Genomic DNA, 24368 nt, shown 5'->3' on the forward strand with positions numbered 1-24368 from the left:
GCCGACAGGCGGATTAAACCGTAGTAAATCTCGACTATCTGAAGGTCGAAATCAGACCGCTAAATGAATGAGCAGTCGAGAATATCGTTTGCAATTGACATTATCTCTTTCACGTGACTTCATTAATATTTCACTTATACTACAATTTCTTAAGCATCAATATTCTAATACTTGCATATTAAAACAATTTTAAACGTCGATATTACGGACTTATATATTATTAATCCACCACTAATATAGAAGAATAAATGAAATCATATTAATTATAAGCGTTGAAGTCTAAGAATAAATTAACGAAAGATAATTGAAGAAAAAGAAACATTAAATCAGTCGAGTTTTTATGCTTTCCGAGGTGTTGACGTCTTTTTCTAATATAAATGTTAGAATTTCCACTCTCTTCGGAAAAGATGCGATATCGAAAACGAAATTATATACCATGCAACTTCATCCCGACATCACGAGTTAGCTTGATGTTAAAAGACGAGAAGGTGTACCGAGGCAAAGCCGTAAAACCAACTGAAACTGCCATTAATAACTTTGAACGAGAGTGCCGAAGTTTTAATGGAATTAATGTGGCTCCGAGGGCTGCTGTTGCTGCAGCAACGCGCCAACATTGGCCATGTGTGCAGCACGCATTGTATAAAGCACAATGGTACATCATTTACGTAATATTTCGTGTCGTTCAACACGTTTCAAACATTTTTCATATCTATACTCGAAATAAAGATTTATATAGTATCCGACTCATATCATATCTCGAGTATCTTCAACCATTTTTGCATTCAACTTCCAAATAAAAATATTATAGCGTAACAAACATAAAGTGTAATTATCATCTCTCATTATTTGTCTTTTGCTATGACAATTACAACATGTGACAAGACTTTATTTTAACACAGTTATAAAACTTAATACATCGTTCCATATTTTTATAATATTTCTGATACGAGAGCATTTTCCTAGCTTTTCACACGTGCCTTGTCGCGGACAAAATTAACACCTGTGAAATCCTGGTGGAAGAGATCTAAATGCGCTATTGTCGGACCCGTGTACACCGAGAGCACCATATATCAAAACGTAGTTTCGGATCAAATTTGTTCGCGCTGTCCCGAAGGAGCGCCGAAAGTATCTCGTCTCGCGTTGCGTTGCGCCGATTCGGGAAGTACCTGGCTGAAACAAAAGTCCGAACACACAGTTGATCGAGCGACGGCTGCGCGACACGCAGGAGAGAGATAATCCTGGATCAAATTTGCCGCGCGTTCCCCGAGGGAGAAGCGAAATCGCGTGCGGCAGCCGTGGCGGAAATAAGTCAGAAATGATTTTCGCACGGCGTGCCAGGCGAACTTTGTTATTCCCGGCGACGTACGTGGCTCCGTAAATCGGTTTGGCGGTTTCTTCCCTATTGTTCTTTTAACGTCTTCGGGTACGTGAATGGATTTATCGAGCACTGACCACAGGTCAGTGACCACTGTCAACAGGTATTGTCATCGAGTATGAAAAAGTCTATGTGCAGTGGCATAAACAAATTAAACTCTATTCACGCGAAATGTAATTTATATGATTTAATTATTATACAAGTTTTTATGTTAATTACATTCCTGGAAAATGTAAGCAAAAAATTAGATATGAAGTATACAAATATTGTCTCTTGAGAGGAATTTTCTAAATATGCCAGTATATTAATTTTTTAAAACATATACACCAAATTAATTGTAATGTAAAGCCCATGTCTGTAGTAAATCTGCCCATGTCGCAAATTTAAAATGAAAATTTAAATAAAAAGTAGAAATAAAAAGTAGGTCGCAATATTTATCTTTATGTTTAATTAGATATGCGCGTGTTGTAGATAAAAAGAAAAAATTGTTTTCCAAAAAAAAAAAAAAAAAATGTGAAACGCTATATTTTTGACCGTGATCACATATTATTCTGTCATAAAAGCAATTTCTTTTACACGTGTGGAAAATGTTATTCTAATGCAACAATCAAATTATCTTCTAAAATTGACCTAAACATTACAATTTTAACCTTGTTTCTATAAAAAGTAGGCTTTGATCGACACGATTTCGCATCGCGATTCGTCGTATGTTATTGTTAGGGACTAACGGCGAAGTTTTTTTCTTTTTCACGTTTATTTGACATGCACTTGTTCATGTGCCCGTTGCGTGCAGAGAATTGCTTTAGCGCGTATAACATCGGGGCCGCTGCCATCATAATAACTCGAAATGGACCGAAATGGCACACGACCGACGGAAGTTTTACCGATGCTATGGTTGCCGTTAGCAAATGGAATTTGTTGCTGCGTCGCCACGCCTGCCATTAAAATTATTGCGCACGTCGCGTTGCTTCCGTTCGACAACGATTGGCAAACGATCGATCACAATCTCGTCAGAGGGTACAATCCGCAAAAAAGATTGCGAAAGATTGTCTCTTTGACGTTTATATTTTTCTTCCGATATGGTAAAAAATTCTATTTTTATTGTAATTTACTTTCAAAATAGAGTCGCAATAGGATTAAACTTATTACTATTATATCTCTCGTACGTCTAAGTGTTTTTTAATAATTAAATTTTATTAATACACAAAACTCGAATCGAAAATGATTACTAAACAAACACACGCTTTGTTTCTCATATCTATTTCAAATTTCTCGAATCTATTTGTCTATTGGAGAAAATTCGATATACATAACGTTTTAAATAGTATATTCAATTTTGCAAATTAATCGGCGCTTGCACATTGGCTGCTATTGGTGCGACAATAAATTTTCGATCGGATACATGTACGGGGAGGACAATAACCCTTTGCGTGATTGTTATTGCTAGTGTGGCGCCGGCTACACACACGGCTATGGTCGTGAAAAGGGAAACTTTAGATAAAGGCACCCCTTTATGGTGCATTAAAAACTGAAAACGGATCGTGCGGTTATTTCGTTTAGAAGATATAGGGAACAGAAAACTCGCCGGCTTCGAATGACGTGCTAGCAGCCATAAAACTGCCAGGGGTAAATTGTATGTATGCTGTGTATATTCAACACATCGGTATCGTCGATTGCGATACCACCCGAAACAATTTGGATATCGGATCGAGCGCTGAGAAGAATTGAGAGAAAGAGAGAGAGAGAGAGAGAGAGAGAGAGAGAGAGAGAGAGAGAGAGAGAGAGAGAGAGAGAGAGAGAGAGAGAGAGAGAGAGAGAGAGAGAGAGAGAGAGAGAGAGAGAGAGAGAGAGATCTCGTTCGCTTAGCAAATAAAAAGTAGATATGAAACGGATATGTAATCTTTGTCGAGTTCGATTCTCGATACCATAGACATGAAAAAATATATTCTACGCTAATCGTTATGTTTCATTATCAAGAAGAAATGCAGACTTACTTTCCTATATGTCTATAACATCAAAATCTGCGTTTTTCAAGATTATTTCGCGAAGAAGTTATTTTAGCAGAGAAAATACATACCTAATATACATATATATATATATTCCATAAATATACAAGTAAAACAATTAAAATGGATTTTCATAAATATAAAAAATATGCATGATATTTGATTTATTAATTTCTTAACAATTAAAACGTCTCTTTTAATATGAAAATATTATGATTAAAAATTTTATGATGTCAGAGACGAAAATGTCAACATGGTGCAAACGCACGTGCCTTTCGTTAATACCTCAAGTCACGCGTCCGTTTTCGGTATTGTTACGGTATTGTTGCCTCTAGTGTCGTAGGAGATTATCGGCACGATCCAAGTAAGAGGGCAGAAGTCATCCAATCTCCGAAAGGGAAACTAGTTATACCGTCGGACACGGGTTTGAACTTTGCCACTTCCTGCGAGATACCTCGGGGGACGCGAGGGTCCAAATGGACTGATTTGAAATTCCGCCGTCGCTGCGCGAGGCGCGATGCGACGGAGAACGAGAATAGATGTCGTACGAGAATAAACAAATGTCCCATGTCGCGTCTCCGATTCGTCTTGTCTGTAATCGACGTGGAAACCGTCTCGGAAAACTAAACACAGATGCTCGCCGCTGTATATTATAGCTTTATCTAGTATACGACAAAGAGAGAAAGAGAGGGGGGGGAGAGAGAGAGAGAGAGAGAGAGAGAGAGCGGCTTTCGATCGATATTTCTGTGACAAGGATTTTCTGCGAGGTATAATTGAAACACCTCAATATATTTAAATATACACACTTCAAAGCTATAACAAATTTAATTTAATATATTTGAACATGACATTTCAAAGAGAAAATGATGAAAATAATGACATGTTAATTATAAAATTCACGACAAATCCAGATCGAGCTAATTACGCGCACGTCAGAGAATATTAATTAGCACATTACTCATATGGCAATGATAATAGCTACTCGCAATATCGCGGTCCGATGATACGGTCGTCACAAGCAAATGATGTCCTATATTTACTCTAAATACATCATGCACAAATGAAGTAACGGTATTAATGGATTCCTAATCTTTTAAATGGAATTTGCTCAATTGCATACCGGTCTGTATTTGATCTCAACGAAAGAGGGAAGAGGAAAGACAGAGAAAGGGAGAAAAGGGAGAAGAAGAATATGACACATACCGTCGCACACATTTTAAACCTCCTCCGGTGCTGTTTCTCGCGGTCGAAATATAGAGAAAGAAAGAACGTGGTTTTAAATTCCACTTTTGTCAGCCGCGAGAGAGCACAACGGGAACGGACACGTCACGAGAAATTCAATCCCGGCTCTTTATGCCGCATCGCATCGCGTCGGCTAAAAGCATCCGCATGATGACAGTTTGTTTTACGAACGGACTTGTCCACCCCTTCGCTCTTCTCTCGCATCAACCCCTCAGCCTCTGGTAGCGACGCTCCACTCAACGTTCTTTGTTCTTCTATCATACCCACAACTAACTATCCACCTTCTCTACTATTCCAACTACGTGGCTGCAGCAGCCACGTCACTCACGCAGATCTTTGTGATTCTACAGAGATGGCAATAGGTTAAAAAATAGGGTGGCTCCGCGGGCAGTCCCTTTGGGAAACATGATGAGAGAGAAGAAATCGGAGCACACTCCGCAAAAGTCAGGGGTTAGGTTGCCGAATTTTACCAACGGCCTAGGGGTTAGCACTAGATAAAGTAAATCAATACCGCACGGATTTGGAGCGAACAATGCTATTGTAACACTTGAACATAGACGAGAGAAAAATACAAAATGTCTTATGTCTTATAGCATTGTCAAAATTTAGTAATGTATTCTTCAAATTGGGATATAACTGTTTTTGCTGAAAATTTATCGAGAATAAATAACATATGCGTGTATGTTATTTATATATAAATATTGATATAAATAATAAAATATTTAAGTCACTTTTACGACACGTTTTGTGTGTAATAAGATACGGAACACATTTTTCATCTTAAATTATAAATCAGTTTCTTAGAAGCCACCAAATTGATCAAATGCACTTTTTATAAATTTTTTCATTTTAATATCAGAGAACACGTAATAAGTGCTTTAATATTAAAATGAAAAAATTTACATAGTAGAGTTGATTAGTTTGGCTTCTACAAAGTTTAAATGATATTATTATATCATATATACAGAACATATTGAAACGAGTTCATTTTGATGGTCCTCTTCAAAGTGACCTGACAATTAATGGTAGAATTAAATTAAGTTTATTAAGAAGTGCCTTGATTGTTACCGCGATATTTTCTCTCGTCGAAAACTCCAATTAATAGATCTTCATCAAAATCTACAGAAACTTCATCAACTGGAGCATAGTAATCCAATTCTGTGGATTTTTTTACATTTGAATTGTACCCGTTTTAATTTGTAAAAAAAATACTTTTTATTTCAGAAATTTCAGCCGAATCCCACACAAGCATCATCAAAATTTCCACGACTTCATAAATGGTGCACCGACCCAATACAATTACTGTTTTTGTACCTAAAAGAAATTATTCACGATGAAACGTCATTAGCAGGGATTTAAATGTATTATAACATGACATTGTTTTGAAATAATTAATTCATTTTATCCAATATTGTCAACAAGTATATCACAATGAAGCTCGTTGCAATAGCTCGATAATGAGCACGAGAAGAGAGTACACCTCTATTATTTTGAACAAAATTATTTCGATCTGTATGCAAACATTTAAAATGCTTAAATAGAGTGAGACACGAGATCGATGCAGAACTAATTAGTAAATTTGTCGTCAAATATTACAAGTATGTTTACAGCAATTTTACTGCCAAGCGTATTAAATAAATAGTAGTAGATTAAAATGTAATTATATTCTGGTGTGCATTCTTATAATTATTATAATTTACTATGCAATCTTTGTGTGTGTGTATGTGCTTGTGCTTTAAATATTTTAAAAAATCTCTAATTAATAATTATATTCATCTTTACTAATTGTAAAGTATTTTTATTGCGAATTAATATATCGCATCTTTTCAGCGCGAATATGCGCGATTTCTCAATTTGTTCGCACTTCAGCAACGTATGCTACAGCCAAGTCATGTTTCGCGAGCTCGTCCGGAAAAAAGAAAGAGAAATATTGATATATCACGATCTATCTTAAATCGCAGGCGAGAGAGCAACTTGAGTGCGTATTATCATGCGTGAAGAAGGATGATGGGCGATGATATCCACTGTGTATTCGCGTGTTCGTTCGATAAAAACACCGTTCAAGAGTCAGGGGAAGAGAGAGCATTATGATGAATCGGTCCACATAAAATACCCAGAAGTGCAACTGGCAACGTATATCCGGGAACCAAAAGGGTACTCCGAAACGTGACTTCGCGCTGAGCAACATTTCACGTCGGACAGAAGACGGTCCCGGCCGTAAAGCCGTTACTAGTCGGTATTTACTACTACGTTCTCTTTTCTCTCTCCTTTCCCCTCTCTCTCTCTCTCTCTCTCTCTCTCTCTCTTTCTCTGTATTTGGCATATAAAATTGACTATAACGCGAAAGTAGCAAGAACGCCTGGCTCTCTCTCTCTCTCTCTCTCTCTCTCGTTTTCATTTTTGTTTCAATTCCGAGTAGACAACGTTATTGTACAGCGACGTTATTGTATTTCTCGCGATCACGAGGTGTATTCTCGCCACGAGTCAACGCTTCTATTTTAATGCTAATCATTCTCATTTGATTCCGACCTGATCTTCTCTAACTGTTATATCATATGAAGAATATTTTTTTAGACGAAACAACATATTAATTCGTATTAATTCGAAATAAAACTTACCAATAATGACGCGAATAAATATCATATGTTTGAAATAAAAAGTTTGCGTTTGAGTATTTGACCCTCTCTAAATTGCGTTAATATATTTATTAATTATTGTCGACTGAAGGCATAATATTCTTGAAGCAATAATCGGTGTGTTTCTTTCATAAATTATGTACCAAAATATTCATAAAATTGTAACGATTGTCGCCAAGGGGTGCGGTCAAGTATTCGCGCGTATAAATCAACGACGATTTTATCGTGACTCAATTAAATCATAAATAATTAATTTACCGCAGACTAGTGGACGATAATGAAATTGGTTTAAATTGATTACATTGCTTGATTCCATAAACGCTCGTGTGTTTTTTGTTAGTAAATTACATTTTTATAAAAAGTGATTGCAAAAATATTTTATATAGTAATAATAAATGCATGTTAAAACATAAAATTATAAATGCTCGTTTGGCAATAAATTTTTCTACTTTCTTTATTTATTTAAAAAATTATTTAGAACTTTAAACAATGTAAACTACTATTTATTATTTTAAATCAAACTTGTACAATAAATTATTTAATTAATAAAATTAATAAGTATTAATATATGTATATATAAATTAATTTATTAATTAAATTAATATCACTATTTATTTTGTAATCTTTGATATTCTTCTATTGCATTTAATTATCTATTTTTTCAAATCGAGTGATAGAATTTCGTGTAATTGAAATAACAGTTATTGCGTAAAAACTGATAAAATAAAATATAGAACATTAACTAAATAAAATAGTGAGAAATTTTTATAAATGACTTACCGATTTCTGGACGCAATCAATAATCCACTTAATCCGATTAATCCAAGGCCAGTAATTCAAATTCTGCAAGTAATTCCATTGATCCAACGTCCTCATCCAATGTACTTATCACTTTGCACCTTTTCCCGAGTTCCTCAAGTACACTGAATATAAACATAATATTAAAACTCTTACGACACTTTACATTTTCGAAATTAACAAAATTCACGTAAACAAATATAACAAAATAATAATACTAAAATTACAGTACCACTGTATTTCACCAACGCAAATGCTCTTTCGATTTCACTGCACTTTATGAACTCAAATATATATCGCAGCTTTTAATCAACTAAATATAATATCACGAACGAGTAAAAGAATAATATAATTTTAAACGCTGTCATTTTAGAAATTTAATGTCGTACTTGCGATGTTATTACAATATTTCAAGGTCTTCAAACAAAGGCTGCGAACTAAAGATTAAAAATTAACGAGCTATCGAATACTTAATCGAAAAGCAGAATTATACAATGAAGGCTTCGCATAATAGCAGCGGTCAATCGAAACGTTTGTCTGATATCATTGGTGCCAATTTTACTACACGAGTATACATACACATATAAAATTGATAACATAAATATATGTACAATATATAAAATTTTCTCTAGATTTTTATTTACAACAATTCGAGTTTATTGTTACCTCGAACATAATTTTGGAACGAATCGATTTTGCACGGATCTGAATCGTACACAGCCGCGTATGTTTGCGCGTACGTGGTCAAAAATCTTATCTCACGTGCGATTACGTCGCGGCCCGTTACCCTCGTAGCGTAGATCGATGCGACTAATTGTTTGCCATCGGGAACTTTGCCGAGACGACATTCCGTAGTCTGGTCACGCGCCACCGACGCGAAATCCGCCGGCAAAATGCAATTTAATTAATCGTACATTCGCGTTCAGGCGGCGTGGCGTTGTAGCGTGCACGTGTAAGCCGCAAAACGCTTACGAGCCGCGCCGCTTCGTAATAAAGTTTTTATCCGTTTCACCGTTATCCGCGTCATTCCTGCCTGAATCAAACGATTATTTCGTGGCGCTATGTGCACCCGTGTAAAAAAAATACCCGCCCGAAAACGCACATCGAATTCCGTTCCATTCCTAAAAATTATTATTCTGTCTTGAGTAATAAATTTTGCGAAACGGTTAGGTTAAAAGTTATATATTATGTAGTAAAATACGACAAAAAAGTGGTAGAAAGCGGATTCGCCATGAATCTATTTCGAACTTCTAAGATTCTCCAAGAGACACGTGAACTCGTATTGATGTCGAACGGATCATTAATCCCGAGAGGGAAGGAGGCAACTCTATTCGAATTGAACCGCGCATGTCGATACGGGAGATAAGTTACCGAGAGATGTCATGTTACTCTGTGTCGAGATGGTCTAACATGCGCTTCCTGCTCTGTAATCCGGGGCACTATCGATACCGTCGATTATTCACCGGAACTATCCAATTGAACTTTGCTTGCCAAGGGCGTACTTCGTATCCCAGTGCCACGAAACTTGTCTTACGTGCGAGCAAAGGTAATTCCACTGCAGGATTGTCCGAAGGCGCTCCACTGCATGAAGGGGTTGTAGTAACTAGTCTTTCTTTAGCGGGAACATCCTCTCGATCCCGACGAAGTCGAAGGAACTCGTTCTTCGAGGGACGATTCTGACTCGAATCCTATGAACATGCAATGAATGTCGTAAATGCAGAGATGTAGTAAAATATTACAAAATTAAAAAAGAGTTAGGATCCTTAGATATACAATTCATAATGTTAATGGATAAATAAGAAAGTTTAAATTAAAGCGCAAATTTAACTAAAAAATTAAAAATGGACAAAAAAATATAAATTTAAATGTCTATGTTAATAGTTGTGTTAACAACTGTTAAGAAATCTTGAATAAGATATAATATTTTTTCAATCGATAAATATATAAAAAAAAATTACAAATTATTTTTCTGATTTAATGTCTTCATCAAACAAGAAAACAACACATCTACAATCGCTTGTCAATTTAATAGCTTTGGCGTGGAGTATTTTTTCCGGAAATTGGATGCTTTATTGTTTGTACAATAAATTTACTTGCTACGTCGTCTCTTTGTGTACAGATTGAATCCCGACATATGGGGGACCATTTTGAATAAATATATTGAGTATCCACGAAAGCTACGAGAAAGAAAGTCGAATGATAAATTTATCCGAGGAAAAATGGCACGATTGAATATGCTGAATGTTTATACAAATGAAACAAAAAGACAAATAAATTAGGCAAATCAACGATGAAAGAAGAATGAATAGAGAACAAGAGAAACAGATGTTCACATAGTTTTTTTTTGGCAGCTAAAAGTGCGTAAAAAAAACTTATTATCAGATAAAGAATTTGTATAAAAATAGATCGACATAATGAGAAGTCTTGAAAAATAAATTAGTATGTTTCAATTAGCTTAAATTAATATTTAATTTACATTAATTATATGTTATTTGAATACTATTAAAACCTATATTTATAATGAGAGTAGAAGTTCTTTTAGTTTGTTATGTTTTAATTTATTGAAAGAATTATAAAAATCAAAGAAAAACAGTTTGAGTAAGTGCCATGTAAAAAGCACAGCAGAAAGTTTCTTCTTGCCGGAAAAGTTTCATTCTCATCGCAAGTCTATGGAGAACAGTTTAACGAGATCGTCGCCTTTTGTTCCTGTCGCCGTCCTTCGCTGTGGTGTCCGAAGATCTCCATTTGTAACTTTAAATTCGTAACCGGCAGCATATTTCAGACGCGATATAGAATGAATGTAATACGATTACGTCGTACGTAAGGCGAGAGAGGAATAAAACTCGAAACTCAGGACGGCACGAAAACTTCTTCATAACTATACCCGGAGCTGTCTTAACCGTTGGACCGAATGGGTTATAGCCTCTGGGATTTGACCTTTTAGTGTGCTAGGACGCCACTTGTGATCTTTCTTCATCACCTCTGTTTCTTTACAAAAATTTATTCTGTTAAAATTCTACTATATACATATACATATGCATGTCTTCTTATTTCATTTAAAAATGTGGCATTCAACATTAATTGATAAAATATAAGAATATTTTTTTATTTATATCATTATTATAATTTATTATTTATATTTTTTTTATTTATATTTGTATAATTTACATATATATATATATATATATATATATATATATATATATATATATTGTATGTATGTGTTTAATTTATCATACACATTTTAGCTGTTTATCACTCAAGAGTTCATATTTTTTTTCTCGTATCTTTTTTTTGATCATATATGTATAATATAATTTGAAATTCACTTCCTTAGTTCCATCTATTTTATTATTAAATCATGCTACTAAGAAAAATTTTGATCCTATGATTACGTTTACTCTTGATTATATTCGAGAAGACATATTGTTGAGAAATTTTCTAACATATTAGAACTGTTTTTCAATTATTCTCATTGATTTTCTCGATATCAACTATTGATTCACTTTGGTGCTCTAACTCTCTCATCGAATAAATATTTTGCAAGATGCCATTACATGTATACACACATATATATAAAAATGTATGTAATCACATAACACATTTGTATAGCTGTGTACTTCATAGAAACAATAGAAATTTTTGTTTGAAATATTATTTATACGCACTGTACACACACATACACACACACACAAAACAAGTAGTAATTCATCCGTTGTTTTTTGTTTTTATTTCAAATTGCATTGAATCGTAAAATTTCAATCATCGCAAGAAGGTCGAAATAAAGATACTTATTTGAGACTGTAAAAAATTTATTGGATATATACATGATTGGGTATATATCTGATAAAACTAATGCAAAAATGATAAAAAGCTGATAATTTTCACGTATCCAAGTGTTTTATATTACTATTATATAACACGAAAGGAACTTTTAAAAAATGCTCAAATCAAGTAATATTCATTTACATAATACATTGATCAATCAAATTTTTAAATATTTTTAAAATATTTTTTATAGTTTTTTTTTAAATCATTATCATCTGAATCATTTGATCGCATATGTTAACATTTCTACATTTCAGAACATCAATAGCTCAAAGATATTAGATTTAATAAATATATATAACACTAAGAAAAAGAGAAAAAAAGAAAAGAAATTTTAAATATTTATATTTGCTAAAAAAAGTATGAATCTTTGAAATCAGAAAACAAAACTGGAGAAAACAGTAATAATCGATTGTTGATTGACAATGTATCTTTATATAGTCTTGCCTTATATATAATACATAGCAACAATTTTAGCATTAATTATGTACAATTTTGTGCGTTGTATGTGAGTGTGCATGTGTGATAGTAAAATTTAAAAAATTGAATGATCAGTTTGAAAAGTTCATATACATATATATATATATATATATGTACAAAATTTGATTATTTTAATTACACATCAAACACGTGTTATATAACATTTTTAGTTTGATATCGTTTCGCGGATAAGATCACAAAGTTATGATATAAAGTTGCCGTATGGCCCGTACATATACAGGCAAATTTACGTGCTGCAGTCGACCGGATCAGCTCGTAAAGTATTCTTGCTGTCAGATTTTTCTCCTCGCTGACACGTAGAGCGGCTTTTCACGTTGCCGCGCCTTTTACGTATTTTTATTTGCGTTTTCCGCGATTCGTGTCCCACTAAATCGCTAATCCCGACCCCCGCTGTATCCCGTCCGTCGTCGTGTCGACTTTTTGTGTCGAACAAACATCTCGTTTTAATCCGCATCGCACGCCGCCGAATACTATTTCATCCATCCCCGCCGAATTTGTCGGAAGATTCTTTACGTCGTGCTTTACACTAGACCTGGAAAATATGAATGAAGAGCGAAAGAAGAGTTTACGCTGCGGTAGGACATTTTTCACGCGTTGGTTTTTATGGTAGAATATAAATAAATAAACTATCAATTTTAATGTGTGTATATATATATATATATATTTAAATATGTAGTACGTAGTATTCTTTTTTAAATTATACAAACTACTTACTTTATTTTATCGTCATATTTCAGTAATTTTTAATTATAAGCATCATAAAATTACAACGTATAAGATTCCAAAACTTCATTAGTGATATTTGGTAGATTTCGTATTATTACATGACATGTAATGAATATTCGTTTCGATCAAAATCAACGGCTTCTCGATAGTTGTGCGCCAATTTGACAATTAAAACCCCATTCTTGCGCTCGTCATGACAAACGAGGGAAAATAGGTGCCATCGTTACGTTTGCGTGATGCAACTACAATAAATGTTGCTACTGGTGTGTCGCAAAATGCACAAATAAACCTTGCATATATTTTATAGCGGCAGTACGCAAATTCGTGCGCCGCTCATTCACGCGTAAATCATTCTGTACAGTTGTCCGATCCGAGTACATGCGGCATACTGCGACACCAGAGAAAAGTCGTAAAACAATAGCGATAAAGCTCATTCGGCGAATCTAATCTCGAAGCAACAATAAATCGATCTGCTCAATTTATGAGTCTCACGTGTATACGGCAAAATCCATTAAATTCTCTAAAGTCTAAAATGCTCACTTTATTACTTGAAAAATGACATGCATCGTAAAAAAAATCATCATTTTTAAATTATCATTGACTTTAATCATTAAAATCCTCCCTATGTCAGTCTACAATATGAAAGAATATGAAAAAAAAAAAAAAAAAAACGTTTGTTTAGAGTTAACTTTCAAAATTTATAGCCAGAGTTCACGAGTTTTTTTCGGTGCTACTGCTTTTAAAATCCAGAGTTGTAAACCATTAAGATTTATACTTTGTGTACTTATTTGATATATGACATTTTTTTTTTAAATATTGAGTAACTTTATGTATATTAAGCATGCCCGGATTTGTAGAAGCTCCAATAACAAAATTAAAAGATTATTCAAAATTCTATTGTTTGCACTATAGCATGGAGAAAAGCATTCGTTAAAATTCTCTTTATTAAGGTCAGAGTTATAGAGAAATATTATTCTTGTGGATGAACGTAAAAGCGCTCCATCAATGATCAACAAGACAGCTGACCGTCTCACTGAGACAGCTTTTCGTTACACGAAGAGAGTAAGTAAAGATAGACGGCCCGGATGGTAAGCCGGGAAATCGTCGGTGGCCCACGAGGGAATATTATGCAAAGTGGGAAACAGATGCACGACTCCCTCGAGCACGATGTTCCTATTTTTTGTTGCTTCCACAAGGCGAGCCGTCGGTCCCGTATCTTTTGTAACCACGGTAGGTTAAAAAATTGAGCATAAGAAAAAAACGAAAAGGCCTCCACGAGACATGGCTGGCCGACTTATCTCGGCTGAGATTTTCGTGGCCCTTTTGCCACAAGAATTCTCTGAGAGAACTCGAGAATCTCGAAGGATGTGGAATTTCGCGTCGAGACGTAAACAACGCAATTCTTGTTGACAGTCTAGAACTCTTGTTACTTTTCTACAATTCGTTATATAAGTATAATATGCCAGGGATTATCAAACACTCTTTCAGCTGTAATTCAACCGTAAAGTTTAGAAATTTTTGGATGATATTTCCATTCGTAATTAAAAGTAATTGGAGTGCTTAGTTAATCAAATAATAAAAAAGGATAAATTTCCCAAAAATCAAGAAATTATTCATTATTATTTTAATTTTTAATCTTTATCAATTAGTCATAATACTTGTAGATAATGTTAATTCTGTGCAAAAAGATACATTTCTATATATATACATATATACATATATATATATATAATAATGGCTTATATAACTTTAACTGATAATCCATGGCGCGTAAACATTGATCGTTATTCTTGGTGCTCGTACGATTTTCTTATCGTCTTCGAATCGTGCATAAATCCTCGTCGAAAAATGTTTTTCGACGATTTGCAGTCTTGCGGCGAACGCAGTGAGTCGAACGTTTTGGCGCGACCGAAACGCATTATACCGGCGAATGCAGATTTTTTCGTCGGAAGAAAAGCGGGGCACTGAATTTAAATGCAGCACCGCGGCGCACACAGATCTATATTCGTGAATTTATATACGAAGTACCCGCAGAGGTTTACGTTAGAGAGAGAGAGAGATAACGCTCTCCGCGCGCGTCCTCCATACCTCTGAAATATTCATAACTCAAGATCATCCTTAACCCACTAATTGATATTCCGCGCATCTGGAACTCGCTTGCACCAACAGGTGTGCAAGTCTGAAGCTCCGTTCACATTGCGCCAGCGTCTAATATATCGATCCCTTTCTCATTCCTCTTCTCCTATGTATATCTTATTTTCTAGGAATAATATGCGCCACTGCCGATGATATCCCTTTCAAAGATGATGCACGTCTTGCATGCGGTTGCATGCTAATCCGAAACAAATCCAAAACAAACATTTTAAACAAATATACCCTATCCGCTCGTTCGCAAAAGTTTTGACAGTGATCTTATCCCTCTCTGGCGTTTACGATGAATATTGATGTGATAATGTACGTTATCTTAGATTTATAGTATTCTCATATTCGTGCGAATTCGTATAGTCTTTAAAATTTACAAAAAATGAAAATTTTCAATGACGACAGTTTTTGTAATTACTTAATTTCCAAATATTTTGCTAGTTAATAAAAAGACAATCAGATGTTAGAGAAACCTGATCATGCATTTACTGCAAGATTAACTCTAACATATATTTAGTTTGAATCGGATCCATCAGAGCTGTCACACATTCATTTTTCAATTTAGATGCACATTTGACATTCAATATCCGAGCGATGACCTTGCGATTCGAGAGAATGTGAGTAAAATTGTTTTCAATGTTGTCACATATACGCGAAAGTGAGAGACTAAAATGAGAGAAAAAAATGAGCAAAGAATGAGAAAAGGGATGAGAAAGAGGAGCATAAGAATACGAAGAAAGTACTCGAGTATGAGCAGATAACGAAAAATGTTCCCGCCATCTGCTCGAGCAGACTTTTGGGAGTGAGAAAGACTTGAAAATCACTTTCACGCCGATTCCGCGGACGGGCGGTCGCACATTCAGCTTGAAAATTTCATTTTCATAACTTACACGACGGCAGTTTGTCTCCTGATGTGTCGCACGGTATATATCCCTTTCTCGCGATGACAAAGAACGTTGCTGAATAGAAACGAATTTTTATCGCGCTATCTGACGGCTTGACATTTTCTTGGATTTGAGACGAATGAATGAAGAGGCTTTGTTTTAACATATAATTTTTCGCAAAATTTCTACTATCTAGGAATGTGTGTATAATCTAGAAATATTTACGACATTACGATATTTGCATTTATCTTTGATCATTATCATTAATCAAAACGTGGCTTCGAAGAGAAACGAAGGGATCAATGTATGCGAGGATCATTTATCCATTATCGTAAATCGAATTGAATCGCTACAATTAGGTCTCTTTGCGTTAATAACGGCGGAGCGAGAACTGAAGTTGACTGCTTTATATTCGAAGTCTAACAATCCCCCTTTCGATCGTAATTACTAAAATCTATGAAGTTCCTTCTCGATAATGGTTCAACTTCTGTGCATAAATCATCGAATAGAGATCGTCTTCGACGAATCGATTGCAGACGAAATTATTGCATAAAAACAGATATATTGTACAATAGTTTATATACAAATATTTTACGAAAAAGAACGACAATAAAAATTTATTATATATATATATATATATATATATATATGTATATGTAAATATTTTTGAGTAGGTAACAATAATAACTTCAATAGCGAAAGTTTAATTATCCGATGATACTGTTAATCCGATAATATCTTTAACTTTAATAAGGAGCAGTTCTCTAATTTACTCTAGTCTAAAAGCCTAATCGCATTTGTCTACAGATTGTCGGTGAGATGTAATATTTGCTAGAGACCACATCGAGCGTAAACCGATTATAATTCCTTAATCTAACAATTAATAAAATGCACATATACGTATAGTCACATCTGATCGACGTTAGAAACGTATATGAAATGCAGAAAACAAAAGTCATCTGGCGCCTTGTAAAATCTCGAAGCGAACGTCTTCCCACTTGAAGCTAAAATCTGGGACACGTTAGACAGAGGGTTGCAGGCAGTTGCTGAGAGACAGATGCAGGCTAAAGAGCGTGAGATGGAAGAATAAGAAAGACAAGGAAAAAAGCGAGAAAGGTCGTGCGCACAATACAGAGAGAAAAAGATGGAATAAGAACGGAGAGATGGAAAAAAGACGCACACAAGGAGCTTGAAAGATTTCACGTCGGCTTCCTCTTTTCTTCTACCAGTTTTACCTTCCCCCGTCCTGCCGCGCTGACGGCAGCCTCGTGTCGGATTATTTTCCACCTTCAAGCATCCCGAAAGACTTTCGTGCGCTCGCGAGAGATACTGCGTTCTGTATCGTTTAAGGAAAAGAAAGAAGAAAACGCGCGAAGCGCGCGACCGCCTTCAGTCTCAGCTCGTGGCAAAGTCGATTTCCTTTCTCGAGAAGATGTTAAATAGCGAAATTCGTCTGCCGACTCTCTCGTTAAACGTATCTGTTAGACAGCGTATTTGGGCAAGTTTCTCTTTCTTTCAGAATTGGCATATAATTATTCCCAATGGCGATTAGTAGCGTTCGCAAATAACGATAAATGGATAATTTTGTTCTCGTTCATTAATCTTATCTTAAGACGATAAATGCGGAACGTTCCTGATTCATTTTAACGATTCGTTTAACGATATTTTACAAACAGTTAAGAAGAACTAATCCTTTAAATTAATGTCCACCAAGTGAATGTAAATAATTGCCTACCGTACAGTGAAAAACAACGGAGCTTATTGCGCGCGTCAAGATTAGAGAGTTTTAGCATTCACAGGGTTTCATGCTGAATGCAATTTTAATGTCATTTTCGTGCATGCTTTGAAACGTAGGATCGTGTCTGCATAATGCCGCGCAAGCTTGCCAAAAGCTAAATCTGCGAAGATCAAAGGATTCAACTTAGCCTTCTACCTTTGTGCGCCCATTCTGTCACAATATGCCAAATGATACGCCAGGCGGAGGAAATCACACACACATTCGGCGCATAATATTTCTAACGAACACTCACCATTACGAGAACCAGCCTTTCTATAGCTCGTAAATCTTTTGTTGTATATTTGGTAAAACTAAGAAGTTTAGAATTCTATTTTCTCATGAATGATATAAAAAGTTACAACACTTTAATCAAATTCAGAAATATTCTCTTAAATATATTGTTAATAACAAACGAGAAATAATTATCATAGTAAAATTATTACCTATAAAAATATGTAAGAAATAGTTAAATTCTTTTTATCTAAATTTTAAAAATTTCTAAAAATAAATGTTAATCTGTAGAAAAATTTCAATAATAAGGTACTAAATTAAGAAAATTAAGAAAATTTTACTTTAAGCTTCCTTTATGCTTTTTCATTATACACATCGTATTACTAACAACAAGATTGTATAAATATATTATCAAAATGTATCAAGATATTTTCACGTGCATTTATCAGTACGAACGCAAGCGTGTACTCTCGTTTCCTCGCGTGCACGAAAAGTAACGATAGTCTTTACCAGATAAATGGAACTAAAAGTCGTACAATCTCGAGGAGATGTTTCATGAATGAGCGGCTAGAGCGCTCAACGTATCCGCGAGCACAAAATCGTTTCAATTTGGGAAACGAGCGGCGGAATGGACGACCGTAGTGTACGAACGACGACAGTATTTCCGGATTAAGGCGCGTAATCCGCCGATCACGCAGCGCGGGTGGTTCGTTCAATCTGCGCGTGAGTTCTCGCTCGTTACTTCCTGCAATTTGCGCCGCTTTTGCTTCCGTATATATTCGATATCTTAATTTTTGCCAGATCCCTCTCGCGCATACGTGTCGTTATTTCACGTGAGCAAAGGACGAACGAAAAAATGTTCTTGTTCAGTGCAGTATATCAAATCATCCGCGGTGATTTGCCGAAGGGAACAGCATCTTTAAACTTTCACATCGAGCGCGTTGATCTTCTCGAGAAAATATTTTTGCAAAGTTTGCCACGATGCATCTCATGCCGTTTCGCAAATATTGTCGCGTCTGGTAAATGCTTTCGCGAGTCTTTCCATGACGCCTCGTAGCAACGAGAAATTTGTTATTGTTGCTACTTCAGCTTTTCAGAGACAAAAATTTAGTATCGAATAAGCCGCATTTTTCTGCAATATTTTTGTACTTGAACGATTTCTTGTGACACTGCCGTGAAAAGTAGGTGCGCCATCGTTTTTGTTATTTCAGAAATGAGCTTGGTTTTGTTTGCATAAAATGCACGCGGAATTTAACATTAGTACGAGTGTGATATTGCGTTCCTTGCCATGGGAAAATCAGGAACTTCATTATGATTCATGTCTGATTCTACCTCAATTTCCTGTAAGTCTGCAAATATGTTAGGCAAGAGAATAGCGTTGAATATAATGTCTACATTTATCTCCTATGTTTGTCTTCTATGATAAAGGATAGAAAATAGTGACGCGAATTGCATTGAGATAAATGTTTATGATAAACGTATTTAGTACAGATCTATTACTCGTATAATATCATATACATATATACAGGGTGTCCGGTAAAGATTGAATCAACGCACGTGAACAAGTAGAGCGCGTTAAACTGAACATAAAAGTTCTTTACATTTTGCGATTTTTGCAATAGTTATTGAGAAATTAATTAAAAAATATCGACCAATTCGTGTGAGTACTAGCACGTGACGAGAAAAGCCAGCCCGCTGTCATGTGGTTGCTAGTCGCACGCATAGTAACCGTGTAACAGCGGACTGTCTCTTTTCGTTTTACTAGCGACCGCCTGATAACGGGCTGTCTTTTTGCACAGCGCTAATATATTGGCGCGAATTGGTCGATATTTTTTAATTAATTTCTCAATAATTATTGCGAAAATCGCAAAATGGTAAAAAGAACTTTTCTGTTCAGTTTAACGCGCTCTACCTGCTCACGAACGTTGATTCAATCTTTACCGGACACCCTGTATATGCAAAGAAAATAGATTTGTTAGACATATGAGAAATATGTATATATTTTTATACCAGAGTGATCAAATATTTGCAGTATATCTAGCTTGATGCCAAGAACTGTCAGTTTGAAATTTTCAAAATAAAACTATAGCTTATTATATCGTAAGCTGTGTTGCTTTGACCTTAAAAAAAAATAATTCGGTAACATCAATAGCTCTCTTACAGATTATACATAAAACAGATGTATACTTCTCGCGCAGGTTACATCTTTGTCCGTCTCATCTAGCATATTTACGGTCTAAGCGAGCATGTTAAAATCACGGGAAAATCACGAAAATCGAATTAAAGTGCTCGTCGGAGTTTCGTTCATCGGGATCGTCAATTATTAGTTCGGTAATCTAGCGAAGTGCGATTTTCAATTTTGCTGCGTCCGGAAGTGGACACGCGAGCTGTCCCCGGAGTTGCGAAAGCACCGACGAGAGAAATGGCCATTAGTTTGATTAACTGTCATATTTTCCGCGCGCTGATTTCACGAAGAACGTTGCTGTAATTGCGTTTACGCCCACCATCTCGCGCGCATCGAGCGACTATCGTACGATATCGTATCCACATGCCGTAGTTGATTCATAGCTCGTGAAGAAGACGATTATTTTGCACGTAGTATGCTCGCTTCTTACACTCATGGCTTGCATCATTCGCTGCAATGTATATTATATATTATATATTACATATGACTGTTTCGAAACTATCGTGAAGCTTTGATCAAACTCGGCAAAGCAATTTTTCATTAGTAAATTAGATTGTAATGACGGTGTTGGTTAAAATAAACCAAAATAAAAATTTTGATGAATTAAAAAATATAAAATCTTATTTTGTGTTTAATTCTATATATAACTTGACTTTTCATTTAATTTCAAGTGCTGATTAATTTTACCTTAACAGAATATTAATCACAGGATTTACATTAAATATACAAAAAATATTTAATATAAATATTTTTGAAAAATTTATATTTTGCAATAAGTATGATATTTATTAGTTAAAAGAGTGAACGTGATTATTATATTCCCGCTATAATCGAAACTGCAACTGGTTATAATGGAGACTGTAAGTAAGTATCTTCTCTTATCATGCGCCACGATGTTTACTTTGCAGCTGCTAATCACGACTGTGTATACGTTGACTTAACTTACACGAATATACATCCAACAGACACGTGCCAGTTGTGAAATCACGCACGTGCATATTACGTTGTATTGATGAAGAGAAACTTGAAACTAATTTTATTCAATTGTATACACTGTAAAATGTGCAAAATCTCTTTATAAATATGTATCAATGCACGTAGCATATCGATCACAAAGTATTTTATTTATGCATAAATTTATTTTTGTTAAATAATACATTGCAGTAACATCACTACTTTATTTAATCAAGTAAATAAATTGTTAAATATTTTATGCATTTCCGCGAATGCGAATCAAACAGAAACTTATTTGTGCATATATTCGTGTTAAAATGCGATGTAAGCTTTAATTTGTTAAATAATACATTACAGTAACGTCACTACTTTATTTAATCAAGTAAATAGACTTGTTAAATATTTCATGCATTTTCACGAATGCGAATCAAACAGAAATTTATTTTGTTATATAGTGCGTACATTCGTGTTAAAATGCGAGGTAAGTATTAATCTATAAAAATGTGCAGTGAATATTAAAATATTATTTTACTTCAATGTCAATTTAAATTTAAATATAGAGTCGCGACTGAGAAATCGCAAGCTCATATATTTGTATCTCTAACGATTTATGCAATCGGTAAAATACGTTCATATGGAATATAAGTTAACTTTTAGGTCGTCGTGAGCTTTCTAAGCGAAACCGTTGGCTAAATGGCTGTATTAGTCTCTGTCGATCATTCGTGATTAATGGTTGGAAAGTGTGTGTAATAAACGCCAGCACTACGAACGTGCGAGAATTTCACTTTCGTAGAAACGGCAATCTCATTATGCATTCTTCGCTATTCGTGCGGTAAATAACAAGTTTCAAAATTGCACAAAATAATGACGTCACGATTCTTCCGTTGTTTATAAGTATGAAAAATGCAGATGGAAAGCGAATGATTTATTTATGTTCTTATTTTTATATTTATCCTTTTTGCTTTAAATATATATATATAATTTATGCATCGTATTATATATTTAGTAAATTAAGTAAATATTTTAATGTTTATTAAACTATATTAAAGATGCATGTATTTAATTATTAATTAATAATATAAACAGCTAGTTATTAATTTCTGTATTATTAAATATTCTCAAAAATAAAATATTAAATGAAAATATAATTCTACAAAAAGTATTACACTAGAGTAACTCCAGATTGTATGAAAAATGTTTAATTATACATGCACTATCGAATGTAAAACAGCAGCAGTAATTTTGTCTCCTTCTAAATTTAATATCATGACAAAAATGTTAATTAAACAATGAAATAATTAAAAATGTGAAATATATAACCTTCACTAAAGGATTTTTTTACATATATTGCTACAAATATTTATCGCAATTTTTGGTAAGTATTTGTAAAAATATATATATTATTCGAAAAATGTACTTGTTATATTATTTAAAATAAAAGTTCATTTGTATGTTGCTTACAATAAACTGAAACGTGTAAAAGTTATGTTTTTTGTACAAGAAAAAATACATATAATATCCCTCGTTCAAAAACATCATATGTGAAACAAATCGTACTTTTTTCACTGCAAAACTTTTTAAAATTTTTAGATGGAATTCAGATCGTCAGTATGCTCGCGTATAATCTCGAAATATCTTAATTATAAAATTATAATACAGTTTGATAATTATATAATTAATAATAATTATAATACATTTCTTTACCAGCATTTTTTGCGAGTACTATTGCATATGCATTTGCGTATGCTATTTTAGATAAGAACGCAATAATAAGAAAAGTAATAGAAAATATTAAATAATGACTACAATGGATAAAACTAATACTTAAATTGACGAACAAAAAGGAACAACATCAAAAAGATGATCATTACAATGTTGAGAAGAATATGTAGGAAAGACACAAAATATATGACGAATTGGGGTTTGAGAAATGGCTAATTTTATATAGGTTGGATATATGTAAGTTTTTAGTTTTTAATTTTTATTTGTGACTGAGGAGACACACGTGAGTGTTTGAAATGTGCTACATTATTAATTATAAATGTTATGACTAGTTGTAAATATAAATATCAATATTAATATTAAAATAATTATATTAAGTGTTGACGTTCGGTTAAGCCTTTATTCTATTCATTAGTTTTAATAAACGAGCTTACTAGAATAATTTTAGTAAGTAACAGGAAAGTTGGAAGATAAAACTTAAACAATTTTTCTTTTTGCAATTAACTCGGCTGACATCGATCAACTGAAACGTTATTTAAACGTAATCTATTATACAAATATCCATTCAAAAATTAAAATAAATATTGTACGATAAAAATAGAGGTAAATATTCGGTTTAACTTACATTTCACAAAAGGATTCCGCTCCTCCTTTGTTTATGTTTTTACTTTATAACAAAAATATTGAAGACACATGTCAGTTAAAGTTATTGAGATTAAATCTCTTATTCTAAAAATATTATTTTTACAATAGTTCAAAATTGCATATCTCAGGAAAAAGAGAGCGCACAAAATTTAAAGGGCGTATTACTTATTGTTAGAAATCTACTCCTTCCCTATTACATGAAATATAAATTAAAATGATCCGTAAAATATAACTTCGAATACGAATTACCATATATGAATAAATGTAAGATTTTTTTATCTATAATATTTAATAAAAAAGTTTAAAGAATGAAAAAATATTAACTTTACTAAGATCATTACAAAATTGGGCAAGTTTGATACAATATTTTTTTTAACTACGAGCTTATTTATTGTCACAATCATCTCGTACGAACGGGTAGATTACGGGTAGATAATTGAATGCCGAGTATCGAACAAATCACAGTCAAAAATAAATTTGCATATGATAACGAATCTAAGATTCGTTCAATTCAAACCTGAGGACACTCTGGCAACGAGGTATATATCTCATATTATTTATACCATAGAATTATTTGCCATAGATATCTTTATTTGAATGTGCAAACTATGAAATATTGATTTAAAATAAAATCATCTCTTCATTAGATAGAAAACGGACTTATTTCACGATAAAACATTACTAATTACGAAACCATGAAAGTAATGTAAGTTGGT

The 24368-nt window shown here is 34.0% G+C and overlaps 1 protein-coding gene across 2 annotated transcripts in view; it reads right to left on the reverse strand.

The window, feature by feature from the left end:
• Positions 1 to 24368, reverse strand: part of LOC140669361 (uncharacterized) — a 162436-nt gene that overhangs the window by 37866 nt on the left and 100202 nt on the right. For both annotated transcript variants that reach the window (XM_072899148.1, XM_072899147.1), the window contains 2 exons: positions 9592 to 9745; positions 8040 to 8182 (listed from right to left, as the gene is read on the reverse strand). Coding sequence is in view for 1 of the 2 variants with exons in the window: in XM_072899147.1 (XP_072755248.1) it covers positions 8148 to 8182; positions 9592 to 9745 (189 nt within the window). In the remaining variant the exon portion in view is untranslated. The remainder of the gene's footprint in view (positions 1 to 8039; positions 8183 to 9591; positions 9746 to 24368) is intronic.

This window comes from Anoplolepis gracilipes, chromosome 9 (assembly GCF_047496725.1).
Source record: "Anoplolepis gracilipes chromosome 9, ASM4749672v1, whole genome shotgun sequence".
In the NCBI taxonomy this organism is placed as follows: Eukaryota; Metazoa; Arthropoda; class Insecta; order Hymenoptera; family Formicidae; genus Anoplolepis; species Anoplolepis gracilipes.